Here is a 14,716-nt window from a genome sequence, read left to right as displayed (position 1 = left end):
ACCTGTTCAAAGGTCAGTTCTCCGGAGGTATAAAGTATAGTAGGATTGTTGCACACAGGAAATTATATTTGAATAGCTGCAGATAAGCTTCATGATTATGGTCTGATCAGGAATTAGATTTTCTCTATTTCATCAGAACTGCTTATTGTTTCTGACAGGAATCCGTTGAATATCATGTGTCATGAGTCATTTAAGGTGACACGGCTGTTATGTGTGCTGCGTTTCTATACCAGTTCTCTCTGCTGCCACTGAAACACCATTCCACCCAGTGGACAAAACAGGTCTTTTGTTAATAACAGACGTTTGAATTTGTCACAGTAGGAATGTAGATTACAAAAGAAATTCCTGTTTAAGTTTTGTCCAAATGTATTAAAGAGGTTTCTTTTTTACCAATTTGCTAGTGCACAGGTTCTTTATTTAATAACAGCTCAGTACGTTTATATCTCTGTATTTCTGTGTTGCATTTCTTTTTAAAAAGTCAGGAAAGCAATGTTCCAGTCAAGCCTGATGTCGCCTTAATGTTGGTAATCAAACAGCGATATCGTATCAGCCGATACTCAAAGCTCCGGGATCGGGACTGAAAAAATCTGATCAGTACTTTCCTGATTTGTTCAAATACATCTTTCTGTGTGTTAAACTAATTCCATGTACTGCAGGAATGCCATGTGAACTTCGATCCGAGTACTGAATGCCCACTATTTCCTCTCTAATCCACAGATTACTGAATGATCCTCCAGAAGGAGCTCAGGAGTAGGGAACAGTTTGGCTTCTGTCTGGAAACGAGACTGAAGGGGCCGCTGTCAGGAGGTCCGGTCTGTAACTGCACATGTGCACAGATCCTATTGCTGACTATTGCCAAAATAATATTCAAATTAAAAGGCAAAATCGATGAGGCAAATTAAATGTAAATGTCACCATGCAGCTGTTTAGGTCACATAGTTATGTGGTCATGCTTAAACACCACTGACAAGTCTGCATTAGTCAGATGAGGTCACAATAGTGACTGATCCGAGGTCTGTGATGCCAAGCTTTGAGTTTAAGGTGTCGCCGTCTGTAGTTATTGCTTTGATACAATTATTTTTTTTAATTATTATTTATTATTAAGAATCATATCAGAAAAATTGAGTGGTACTCTCAGATGTTTTCTGAAATGATTATTGCTAAAGGTTGGAGGTCATACGTTGTGTTACCTTTAGTGAAATGCACCTTTATCATATCATTGAACAGTGGAACCTGAGCTCCTCTAGAGTTAAGGCACATCAGCCGTGACGCATCGCTATGAGGAAGTTGCAGCAGTTTTTTATGGTCTGAATGACTGAATTAACCTTGAGATAATTTTAATGCAAAATAAATAATAAATCCCTGTTATCCTTTTAAAATAACCAATAAGTGACTGCATCGTGTGTCTTAGGATCGCGTGGTGTGAAACCTTTCCAGTGCTGGAGCCCTAACATAACGCACTGAAGTCCTACAGTATTCCCATCACGCGTTTGTCCACTGTCAAGTTAGATACAATCAGAGCCGTGACTTCCTGAGCCAATTTCACAATAAAACCCCTTAGTGATTACTGACGATTTTAGAGCGTTTTGCTTTGGTTTGCATCTGCAATTGTTCCCCTTTAAGTTTAGCTTTGAGCTTCGTTTTGTCTGCACGATGAATAAGAGCCAAGGAGTGAAAGGTTGAACAGTTGATACATTATTTTAGCTGCTTTAACGGGACATCTTGCTCACAGCAACTTGTAATCTATAGTGCTTTATTCACCTGTCAGTTGTGAGTTGAAGTATCCTGCTTCTATGCTTTTAACACAGAAAGTATGTCCTAGGATTTTAAAGAATACCTCCACTGAGTTTCATTCCACTATAGATGACAGAGCTGGTGGACGTAAATTCATATCTGCCTCAAACCTGAAATACAAGTCAGCTCAACTGTGCTGTGTCTTCACATTGAAAATAAGTTTTACCTGCTGCAGTCGTTGCATAACCAGGTTTTGTATAATAAATAGAGACTGTAAAATATAGGGACGTTATATGAATATGAATTATATATTGTAAAAAGCATTTTGATTCAGTGTGCCATATCTTTGCACAATAGTGTACACACACACACACACACACACACAGTCACACACACACACACACACAGTGCTGTTGTGAATAAAAGAGGCTGGGGAGGTGAGTTGTACATGTTCAGCTACACATCGCAATGCAAAGCAGTGCATGTATAAAGACTAATAAAATGTTATCTGCTGCTCAACACTGTTCATACACACAGTGCTGTTGTTACTTTTATATATTATACCATTGGAGTATTCCTCACTGATGCATTCATGAGTAAATATTATGTTAATCTTGCAGCTGCTCAAAGTGGAACTAAGGTAATCTATATCGGTTTCTCATACTTCATAAGATGATCAAATTAAGCTGTAAAGTTTCTCGTAACTATAGCTGGCAAATAAATGGAATGAAGTCGACGAACTTAGATGAAAATACTCAAGTAAAGTACAAGTACATCAAAAAATGTGTTATCGTCTTGGGCTTTCATTCTTTTATTTTGAAGCTAATGTTGTATTTCCGGTATCGTCCTGTGTTTCGCCGTCCGTCTTGACGTCGCTCCGGTTTAAACCGTTGTCCCCGCTACCATTCCATCAGAGGCGCTTCATCACTCCTCCATCCACCTGTCACTCCCTCCCTGCGACCGTGGAAATAAGACGGTTTCTTTCATTTAATCACCTTTTACAGAAAACAAACCAAAAAATGGCGAGCAGCTTCTCGAGAATCCTGTCCTCCAAACGGAGAATCGGTGTCCTGACGTTCGTGGGTGGCTCAGTAACGGCTGGACTCCTGCTCCACCGGGAACATGTCAGCGCAGGAAACCCCGTACGCAGGAGCTACCCGGCCAGGTAACGTTCCGTCCGTTACATGGCTTTAAAAAAAACACACTGTATGTCATGACGGCCATTCATTAAGAAGTCCTCATAAATAAGGACAATTAATTGTGTTCTCCAGTGTTAATTTAACGCTGATGGAGAGAAAAAATGCGGGGTGTTAAACATCAAAGTAAGGGTCACCCTGACTTTAATAAAACCTATATGAATTTACACTGTACACGCTTTAAACTAACCGTTATTAACGTTGTACACGCTTTAAACTAACCGTTATTAACGTTGTACACGCTTTAAACTAACCGTTATTAACGTGGAATAGCGAATTGTTTTTGGTGCGGGGAAAACCGTGTGAAATGTGTTTTTAAATTGGGGTCGCCGTCAACCGAAATGAAGGCACAACACAGATTTAACATGCAGCAGCACTCAGCCGTCATGGCAGAAGTGTAAAGTAGCAACATGTTGTATCTGACTCTTATTACACACATATGTAATATGTAATATCTGTTGGTTTGCGCCATAGGAGGACATGCTGATGAATGGGAACGTGTTTGTGAGGTGTGATGCGCACGTGTTCAACTGCACGCGCTCAATACAAAGCAGTGCATATATATAAAGACTAATAAAACGTTATCTGCTCCTTAAACGTAAAACCCTGCCCAGAGTGTTGCATAACTGGACAACAAGTAATCCATTACTCGACTAGCTAAACGACTTAAAAGTAAAAGTGGCACAATAAAAAACTGTTACATGTTGAAGTCTGGTATAGTTGGGTAGTTTTAAAAGCTGATCACATATTTAACGAGTAAAAAGAGTGTAAAGGAGCATAGTCACGTAGTGAAGTACTTCACATGTGTACTTAAGTACAGTACTTGAGTAGAGACTGTAGAGGTGTTAACATTGGTTCAGAGATCGTTCTGTGGTCACCTCGGTTGTGTTTCAGCGGCCGTTGATGGCTTTTTTTCTTCTTATCAAGTCATATTGACATAAATAACAAGCCATAATCATAATCTAAGAGCATACACTGAATCCTGCCAGCAGGATACGCCCCAACTCTTCTGTTGTTAATCATTAAACGTGGTGTAAAGGGAACAGATAAGGCTGACGGGAAGAATTGTGAGCTTTGTAGTTATGCTGGTGAATCAGACTGTAGAAGCACTAATATCAAAGCAGGTTTATTTTTAATTGATAACCGCAGCGATATCGGTTTAAATAATCTTTTAGTAATATACTCCAAGCGGTAACCGGTGATAAGTCCATTGTAAGTAAGTATCGAGGACCCTGGAGCTCTTTGGCGTTATTACATCCTGCAATGAAAACCGTCACCGATGCATATTATACGATACGCACATATTACTGGAGCACATTCAGTGTGATGGTAAATATCTGGAACCACATCTGCGGCCCGCTGTGTTTACAGCAATGTTGTAACGAGTGTTGGAAATTACCTTTTTTTGTACTCCTGCCACTGGGGCTAGTGGATTCCAAATGATACCAGCCACTCAATAGATAACCATTTAGTTTTTTGGGGCTGGTGAGAAATCTAGCAGCCATTTGGCTGTTGTCTGGTGCTCATATCCAGCCCTGGTTGTAATGCGGTGGCTTAGGGGGTCGGGACGCCAACCTCAGGCTGCAGCCTTTGTTGAAACTCTCTATTTCATTTCCTGTCATCCCTCGAGTGGTGCTATCAAGTAAAGGCATAACATCCCCCGGAAAATGATAATAATAAAAACATATAAAACATCCTGAGAGCAGACGGTGTGCAGCATCTTCTCAACTCAGTGTTGTGGATGAAAGGGTAACTTGTGCCTTTGACTGGAAAAGGTAGAAATACACCAAGTCGTTTTGTTCTGTTGTTCGGTGGAAATTAATAAACACAGTTTTTGTCTAATTTAAAATCTTAGCCTTCCTTATGTTTTGGCAGACAGCAGGAAACAGGAACCCATAAGCTACTTAGTCTGTGCTGCTTCTGCAATTTTAGTCATCGTCATGCCAAACCCAATTTCATTCGGTTCTTGGCCGTAGGAAGTTATTGTGTTTGGATAAAAGTCAGTCTCTGACAGCAGCTTTATTTTTGTTTCCATACTAGCTTGTCAGTCATTACTCTTTTTTAATTCATCAACATAAATCTAAAGGTTTTCTTCTCCATCAGCATGAAATGAAAGGTGTTTTTAACATCTGATGTGAAACGCTGTACAGTAGCTGTTCTTATCAATTTGCCATTTTTCAGCCTTGAGCCATAAGATTCAGTTGTCTTCAACATATCCTTTAGCTTGTATTTATAATGTCCCAGTGTTTACCACGCTATTCCCCTCACCTATAATAACACCAGTAGACGCATGGTGCAGCAGGGTGTCCCGTAGCCACAAGGTAACAGGTTGAAACCCCAGTAAACTGTGTGTACGTGCCATTTGGAAGTGTCCTTGAGTGAGTAAGGCGTTCTGCACCTGCTCCAAGGGCACAGCTCCATGGTCCTCTACCCACACAGCTAAAACCAGCTTTCTCTCTCTCAAAGATCAGCGCAGCAATATGTTATCTTGAGTTTGTATTTGTGCAGTGCGGAGTACCCTGACCTGCGCCAGCACAACAACTGCATGGCCACTCACCTGACACCTGCCATCTACGCCAAGCTGTGTGATAAGGCCACTCCCAACGGCTACACGCTGGACCTGGCCATTCAGACGGGCGTGGACAACCCGGGGCACCCCTTCATCAAGACCGTGGGCATGGTGGCCGGAGACGAGGAGTCTTACGAGGTCAGGCTTCATTGGGTTTTGTTTCAAACACACACACACACACACATGCAAGCTCCTCGCTGTTCACAGGAAGGCGTTGGCACATCTCCGTGTGTATTGTACAGGAGTCATGGCTGACCAAAGCCTCCCCCAGGCCACCGGAGTCTAAACTGCAGAAAAATACATAGTAAATATAAGTACTGCAAAGTGGTATTGGTATTGCCGTAAAAAAAACTGTCATTTGCCCAAACCAGCTTCCACTTACTGTCAATTTCTGGTGAAAACTGTCAAAAATGTGCTTTACTGCAACTAAAGGAATGCAGCCAACCATCCTCCCTGCTCTGCTCCAGAGGAAGGAGTATAACAACAGAGTGCCTCTTATGGGATGTCTGTGTCTATCTATAGTGAGGGTCTAACTATATTTCCATTTTAATCATCTACTTTCTTTTGATGCCACAGAAATATCTAGAACTTCTTCCAGTAGCCGGTATTTTTTTAAAATCTGATGTTAACTGTGAATCAAGAGTATCCGATCAGTGGGAGTGTTAAAGTTGCTCTTTAAAGGATGTGTTGCAGGTTGCATCACAATCTACATTATTAATTAAATACAGTTTGTGACCATGTCAAATATTCTGTACAGTTTACTGTTTTGGTGTTTGCATTTTGTCTGATATTTCATTTTTGTATTCTAGCTCATCTTTATCATACAGTGTCTTTAAAATGTGTGATTTATAGTTAATCCACCTTTTAACATGTGTGAGTGGCTCTTTGTATTATATGGGTGCGGTTTTTACTGCTGCTGGTAAGTAAACAAAAGAGCAGTGAGTGCGGATCCACACACTGTTTAAAAAGGGTTGTGATAAGGCTGCTCGGATAGATTTATAGACTGGACCACAGAGTAAGGTAGATCTCTACCTCAGTCACTGCTTGTGCTTTTCACAGTTGTTGTGGTTTGGTGTACAGTCTTGTGGTCCACATAAAATCTCATCCTGTGTAGATGTTGATAATCCCAGATGTCACATCTTAAATCCAGCTTTTAGTATGGAATATGTATTAATGCTTAAAAGGTTTAATATTTTTAAATTCTGTGTCTGTTTCAGGTATTTGCAGACCTGCTGGACCCCGTCATCAGAGAGAGGCACAACGGGTACGACCCCAGCACCATGAAGCACCCCACCGACCTGGATGCCAGCAAGGTAATACTACGGACAACACTTGTCAGAGAACTCACATCAGTGATGTGCAGAATATATTTAGAAATGTTTCCCCTCCCTGCTTTTGTTTCAGATCCACTCGGGCAACTTTGACTCGCGTTACGTGCTTTCGTCCAGGGTGAGAACGGGCCGCAGCATCCGAGGGCTGAGCCTGCCGCCCGCCTGCACCCGGGCGGAGCGCAGGGAGGTGGAGCGGGTGGTGGTGGACGCCCTCGCCGGCCTGAAGGACGACCTGGACGGGAAGTACTACAGTCTCACTCAGATGACCGACAAGGAGCAGCAACAGCTCATTGATGTGAGTGATGCAGGGAACGTTGCTGTACGCTGTACCTTTTTTGACTTTTAGATTTCACAAGAATCAATTTCCTGCAGTGGAAGGATGGAGGTTATGTTTATTAAAGTGGCTAAAGCAGAAGATTTTTATCATGTTATCAGAAATGGGTGTGGGTCTAGCCCGCCATGTAATTTTCTCTCTCCGACCCACAATGAGCGAGATTGACCACATTAATAAATTCTGAACACCTTTGTTTCTGTCTCCCTGTGACAATACTGTCCAATCCAAGTGAGCTATTGTTGTCACTTTGAGTGTAAAATGTCTGTTCTCTGAATTTACAATAGGACCACTTCCTGTTCGACAAGCCGGTGTCCCCCCTCCTAACGTGCGCAGGCATGGCTCGTGATTGGCCTGATGCCCGCGGTATCTGGTGAGTGATACGTTTCCAAATTTCAATTGCAAGTTTTTCTTATTTGACGTTTTATACTTAGTATAGTATAGAACACCATCCAAAATGACTCTGAGGCTGCTATCTTGTTCATTGTATTTTAGAGACTGTGACTTTAAGTGTAAATACATTTCCTGTCTCTTTTACTGGGTTGTTTATTAAATTGGGGTCACCAGAAGAGGGGGAAATACAGCATTTGTGTGTCATTGGTATATGAAGATACTCTGAATCTCCTTATAATGTTGCCAAGACTGAGCAAGTACAAATTAAAAAGCAAAGGTCCCAGGATCGACCCTTGTGGAGCTCCTCAGAAATCTTTTGTTTCGAGTTGTAAAACTTCAAATGGAAACAGTGGAGCTCCTTACCTTTAAGGATTAACAACAGCTGTTAACTTGTGGTTTGGTGTGACACCATTTTTGTTTCGGTCCTCCATCAGATTCTCTTGAGCATCCTCACTTCCTACCCTGTATTTCTTCAAGGTGCAGTTGGTCGCCCATATAACTCTTGTGTTATGACAAGAGTCAACATGCGCAGTAATCTTAGAGGGTATCTATTGACAATTTTTAACAGATTTTCAGATAGTCATTCAGTCTTTTTAGGGACAATTCTGGCATCAGTTAGATCCGTTCGGAGTTGTGTGAACCTTTTGTCCCATTTCTGGAAACTCATAGAAAAACTAGATTTGATGAACTGTAATCTTCCCTCCTTCCCAAATCAGGCCAATCTTTGAAAACTTAATTGTTTAGTTTTCATATTTAACAGAACACAAATAAGATTTTGAATAAAATGCCCCATAATCTTAAGTTTACAGGCTTTTTATGAATTTTCCAATTAATTTGTGTGCTGGCACGGTTGCACCTGTAACGTCATTTCCCCGTTGCTGAGCTGTGGTGGAGGTCTATTATGCTGACAATGCTCCCTCAGTTCCAGCTTGTGCCCAGGAATAGCCTAATGCAACGCGTAAGCCAGACAAAATCAATCACCAGCCTCCCTCCTCTCTCTCCATCTGCCAGCCGTATCAGCCAGCCTCTCCTTAATAATTCACCCTCACTTCATCCCTCCATCTTCTCTTCTTTCAGGTCCACTGGCTGCTTTTCTCTTTCTTTCTCTGGCTCGTTCTCCTCCTCTCCTTTCATTTTTTCGCTTCCCATATGTCATGCTCCACTTTCTCTTATTTTTGCTTATCATCCCCCAGCCGTCCAATACTCCCTTTTGTTTGGTTTCACTCCTTCCTCGTGTTCTTTTTCTCTGTCATTCAAGCACCGTGCACTACTGTATTCCCTTCAAACTCCTCTCTCTTCCTCTCCCCAACCTGCCGTCTCCGTTAACTATCTATTACCGTATTAAATCTCTCACAATATTAAGGAGGTCAGTGTGGACAAAACGTCTTTGTAGTGTCTGACGGTGGCTGTGTGCACTTCAGAATGTGAAGTGTTACGTGTCAACAGTTGACAGTTTTCCCTGAGATTGTAGGCAGGAAGTTTATTGGGTCATCAAGATCTGATTGGTGCTTCCTCTGGTGTGTTCAGCAGATAACACTGTACTTTGCTTTTCATATTTGTTATTATAATATTTGCCAGGAATATTTACAGCAAGATTCATGGGAATCTGGTCATTCATTTTTTGTTTTACCTAAAGTCTCCCTTCAAAATGAGATCTTAATCTCAATGGGATTTTTGGAAATATAGATTATATGGGTGGTATGTGTGTGACAAATGAATTATTTTTACCTGCTAAGGACAAAAGATGAAGAATTCAAGGATTTTGTGATTAGGGTTTATACTCTGAAGACCATTATTGTCTGAAACCATTTAATTCATCTGATAGTTGATGAGTTTTTTCAATCTGGACACTAATGTAGGACCAACGGATAGACAAACCTACTGACATCACATTCCACAGAGCCCCATCATTCTATGGAAAGTGGCTCAAGATAGTAATGACAATACATCACTTTCTGCTTACTTACTCATATATTTACTATCACATATTTAATGTTGTTGTTTTTGTTTCTCTATTGACGGCAAACTGATCTCTGTGTTTGTAGGTTTCCATCCAACAGATTTGACTTTGCGTTATGTTTCATAAAAGGCCTTGTTTCTTATACAAGGTTACAAGCTTTTTATTTGTCATTGTACGACAGGGTTGCACAACGGAATTTAGATTGTAGTCCCAATTTGCTACATAGGAAAGAAAACAAACAAACAAAAACTCGTCACCACATTACAAGGATGTGTAAGCACCATGCAGCCTTTGCAGACCACTCTGAGAAACACAAGAGTCATTGACCTGCTGCTGAAACGAGCATTATCCTCAGTGACTGATGGTTACTGGCCTCCTCTCTGCTCACTGATGTCACATGACTTCCTTTACAGAGAAAACCCATCACCAATCTCTACTTATTAATTTATCCTACACACTTCCTCCCAATACACTTCCAAAATATGACCTAATATTGATATATGTATGACAGTAAGTATATTGATGTTCTCCATAAGCTATGGATAAGAAAGGTATGTCAGCTCTGTTCAAGTTTACTGTTTATTACATCAGATTAAATTACCCTCGCTGGGTTCCTGCACTGTGTCTGCCCACTGCTCCTTGGTAGCTTGGTAGCTATGACAAGGCAAACGCAGTGGACAAATGACCCGAACCCACAGGGATCTATACTTTATATATATATAAATATAATATATACTGTATATATGTGTCTCTCTGTGCAGGCACAACAACGAGAAGACCTTCCTGGTTTGGGTCAATGAGGAGGATCACACCAGGGTCATCTCCATGGAGAAGGGAGGGAACATGAAGAGAGTCTTTGAGAGGTTCTGCAAAGGCCTCAAGGAGGTAACGCTGTGTGTGTGTGTGTGTGTGTGTGTGTGTGTGTGTGTGTGTGTGTGTGTGTGTGTGTGTGCGTGTGTGCGTGTGTGCGTGCGTGCGTGCGTGCGTGCGTGCGTGCGTGCGTGCGTGCGTGCGTGTAGAGAGACTTATTTTGTAAAGATGTTTTACTCTGACCTGTATGCACTTTGTTTCCAAGGCATCTCAGGATGTCACATAACAAACGGGTACAGTTGGCGACCACAGACTGGATCATAGTGGATCATTGTGGACTTGGGCAGAGCATCTTAACGTCAGCAGCTGTAATAAACAAATCTGATCTGCTGCCATCAGATAGCTGTAGCGATTGAATCAGCAGAAGGGGAGGGCATTAATACAGTGCAAAAGCATCTAGTGTTTGCTTCCGAAAGCCAAATACAAACTGCCTGTACTAGTCTTTGCCCTGCTACAGAAAGAAAACCTGTAGACAGACGCACAAAAACAGACTCTCCAAACATGGCAGCGCAAACATAAATTATTTATCTAAGTGGTCCAAGTTCCCCATTAGAGAAAGAGCAAAGGACAAGCATTGCAACAGCGGGTGCTGCACTGCTGCGCTGAGGGTGGGTTTGACGTACACCCCAGTCAATTTAAATCCAACACTTTGCCAGTGTTTGTGTCCGTCCACTCCCACCAGAGTTCATTTAACAGTCCTACAAGTCAACAACTCCATTCTCAGCTTGTCAAAATTGGAAATCAACAGCTGCTAACGAAAGTGCACATCCATCAAACGCACTAACGGCCAGAGAACACACACTCACTGTGTTGCGACTGATTCTCTCTCTCTCTCTCTTTCTCTCTCTCGCTCTCTCCCTCCCTCCCTCTCTCAGGTGGAGCGTCTGATCCAGGAGAGAGGCTGGGAGTTCATGTGGAACGAGAAGCTCGGTTACATCCTCACCTGTCCCTCCAACCTGGGCACCGGGCTCAGGGCCGGGGTCCACGTCAAACTGCCCCTGCTGAGCAAGGTAACACAGTAACTGTAACAGAAAGAATATAGCTTGATACTCAGACTTTAGTAGATGATGGAGGATCTTTTGTGTCACTATTCTATTTGTGTCACAGTGTCTGCATGAGCTCAAAAAACATCAAAGTATTAAATATTCAAGACCTCAAAAAGAATACAATCTATTTGTGCTGTTTAGTACTGAGTTAGTTGTGTTTTCTCATGTTTTATAACGTTATTTGCACATAATGGACCCACATGCATGCCAACTACAAGATGTATACTCTGTATGGCTATTACAATAGGCCAAGTTATTATATCTGTGTCTCTAAACTTTGAAAATGATGTTGTGCATTGAGTGATATAGTGATTAAAGTGCTTTTAAACTGTATAGAATAACTCCTCTCCCCCAAACCCCAAGGATCGCCGCCTCAGTAAGATCCTGGACAACCTGCGTCTGCAGAAACGAGGGACTGGCGGCGTGGACACCGCTGCTGTGGGCGGTGTGTTCGACATCTCCAACCTGGACCGCCTGGGCCTGTCTGAGGTATGAATACCTCTGCAGAGATGGTCCCCCAGCGTGAATGTGTGGAGACACATGGGTGACAATCTGGGCTTTGCGGCAACACGGCACGCTTGCTCAGTAAATCCTCCTCGTATAAACAAAGATTGTGAATATGAATATTTATTTATTATATCAGTGTAGCGTTTACCATGTCACTTAGATATTAGTAATGTATTGGACAGCAGATTCATGTTTTTTTTGTCACCGAGCGACTCATTTATGGCACAAAACGGAAAGACGGTTGTTAGTTCATCAGACTAAATGGAGCTGAAGCTGTTTTACACAATCGCGAGAGGAGAAGAAGAAGAGAGGAGAGTTCTTGTCCAGACTGGGATATGTAGTTTGTTGTTATGTTCTTGTTTATGCTGTCACGCCTGACAGAGTCATACAGTACAATGGATCTATTGTTGTGAGCGTGTGGTCGCTTATTTTATTCTGATTACACGGAGAGTCGGTGGAGACGGCTCTTCACTGTTTCTGGGTCGAGTGCAGTGAACAAATTAGTGCTCAACGTGGCGCAGACTGAGAATCACTCAACATCTGACTCCAACATCCACTTCTGTTTTAACGAGAGCGTGGGCTGCTCACTGCTGTTTAGTCCTCCATCATCCAGACTGAGGAGCCCTCTAGCCGCAGGAGTCAACAAGTTCATGGATGGAGGAATAAGCAAAGTTCAGGAGGACAATAATAAGACGTTTACAATCAGAGCAGAGACAGCGTTCTGGAAACAGGGAAAGAGCTCAATAAGTCCTTCAAGATGTCATTTCATGATGGTTTAAAGCCAGAGTGCAGAACCTTTACGAAAATCGTCACAGACATCACAACTCCAGTATATGATGCTGAATAAAAGCTTAATCGGCATTATGTGAACTGGTTTGACAAGGGCTTGAATGTAACGGACGTTCATGTATGTGTAAAAGTCCTGCACTCCAGCTTTAACTCTGTATCTTAAATTATAATACTTCTCAAAAGCAAAAGGTAGTGCCTACCTCAGGCCACTTGTTTCTAAGATACAGCCTTGTTTTCATCATACACATGAACATGTAACTGAATACCTGTTGCATTCTCTGAATAATCTGGATGTGTTAGTTAAAGACATAATATTTCATGTTTCCTTATCTGTGAGAAAGTACAGAACATCCTGTGTTGTACCAGATGCTGCTGTTGTAAATGAGAGCTTCAGGCAAATGTGTCGGAGGAGGGCCGTGCTTTTGACTGTAGTTTGGGGGAAGCATTCCTCGATAAGGTTATGGACCTCTAGTTGATGCCTTCTGGCTGCTCCGTGGAGAGTGCAGACGGCTTGTGTTTATGTTTGTCGGTGTAGTGTTCATACTATGGTGGTGAGGGGTTTGCAGATGTCAGGGCTGCAAACTGCTCTGTGTCTATAGCTACTAACAGTCACGCCGTACCTTTAATCAGGACTAAAAGATAGTATTGGAAACTATGAAAGATAATCTCCAGACGTATTTTAAAGGACCAGTGTGTAGGATTTAGGGGGATTTATGCAACCTCACCACTAGCTGTCACTAAATCCTGCACACTGCTCCTTTAAGACATAAAACATAATCTGCTTAGAATGCAAAAGTGGATAAAGGCACTAATATGTGATGCGTCCCTCTCTCAGGTCCAGCTGGTGCAGACAGTGGTCGATGGCGTCAACTACCTGATCGAGTGTGAGAAGAGGCTGGAGAAAGGCCAGGACATCAAGGTGCCCCCCCCCCCCCTTAAAAAATTCAAGTAGAAATAATCCCCGCCCCCCCCCCCCCCCCCAACCCTCTGGGCACACACACATGCACAAACCCCCCGCTCTGTGCCCATAGATATTATAAGTATCAATGTCATTGCCTCCTTTATTACCACTACTTACCTAATCAACCCTCCCTGCCCCACAGTGTACCTCTACATGATATAATCTACATATATTATACGCAGCTATCTATCTGGCTCAACCAAACCAGAGTCCCAGAATACTGCTTCGGGCTTTAGTGTGTTTAAGATGCATCTGAAAGGTTTTTATCTTTAAACGTTAGCGAAGGATGCACAAACTGTAGGCTGCTGCAGCGGAGCAAATATGGCCGCCAGTTTTGCCCGTCTCTGCATGGTCAAACGGTTTCTTTGGCTCTGCTCCCAAAGCACTCCTCAGCCCACTGAACCTGGCTTCACCTCGCCTCGGCCCCTTCCTGCATGTCCTGTACTCAGCCTAACTCTCCCCCTCACTCCTGTGTGATGATCGGTCATTCCTACTCTCTAGTGCTTGTGTCGTCCATCCATTTGTGCTCCACTCTTTACATTCTTCTCACCATTTCGAGTGGATCTGAATGTAGATTAACAGGGTAAGACTGAAGAGACTTGTGTTCTTCAGAGGATTTGTATGCTTGATGACACACTGGTGTCAAAATGTAATGTTATTACAACACACACTGGCTGGGCTGGGTTAAGTACTGTAAGCTACTAAAGCAATATCATTCGAGCTCATCGTGAATGTCACACTGTAATGTCTTTTATTAAAGAAACCATCTATTTAACAGAAGCTCCTCTGTCAGGCTCTCATTTGTTGGTACAGCGTTACATCTTGTTTCTACATGAACCAGACGTCATTCTTCTGTATCCAGGAAGATTTTGCCAGAGAATGAAGCCCAAGCTTTAGGTATCCATGGTCACCAAGCTGGAGGAGCGTGATTGCGATCAGCGTGGATGCATAGTGTCATGTGACAACGTTTAGTCGGAGGCATAACAAAAGTGTGTTATGCTGAAAAGGCTGGTACTCAGGGCTCTTGTT

At 42.4% G+C, this 14,716-nt stretch overlaps 1 protein-coding gene across 1 annotated transcript; it reads left to right on the top strand.

The window, feature by feature from the left end:
* Positions 1-2,606: 2,606 nt before the first annotated feature.
* Positions 2,607-14,467, top strand: LOC116392615 (creatine kinase U-type, mitochondrial-like). The gene is made up of 9 exons (XM_031864274.1): positions 2,607-2,899; positions 5,439-5,637; positions 6,717-6,812; positions 6,904-7,125; positions 7,449-7,534; positions 10,276-10,399; positions 11,260-11,394; positions 11,794-11,919; positions 13,562-14,467. The coding sequence occupies exons 1-9, from the start codon at positions 2,754-2,756 to the stop codon at positions 13,676-13,678; spliced, it is 1,251 nt and encodes a 416-aa protein (XP_031720134.1). The 5' UTR covers positions 2,607-2,753; the 3' UTR covers positions 13,679-14,467.
* The last annotated feature ends 249 nt before the right edge of the window (positions 14,468-14,716 follow it).

This window comes from Anarrhichthys ocellatus, unplaced genomic scaffold (assembly GCF_004355925.1).
Source record: "Anarrhichthys ocellatus isolate YVR2014 unplaced genomic scaffold, GSC_Weel_1.0 scaffold2, whole genome shotgun sequence".
Lineage (NCBI taxonomy): Eukaryota > Metazoa > Chordata > Actinopteri > Perciformes > Anarhichadidae > Anarrhichthys > Anarrhichthys ocellatus.
Note: the sequence above shows the minus strand (reverse complement) of the source record. Positions and strands in the feature narration are given on the sequence as shown.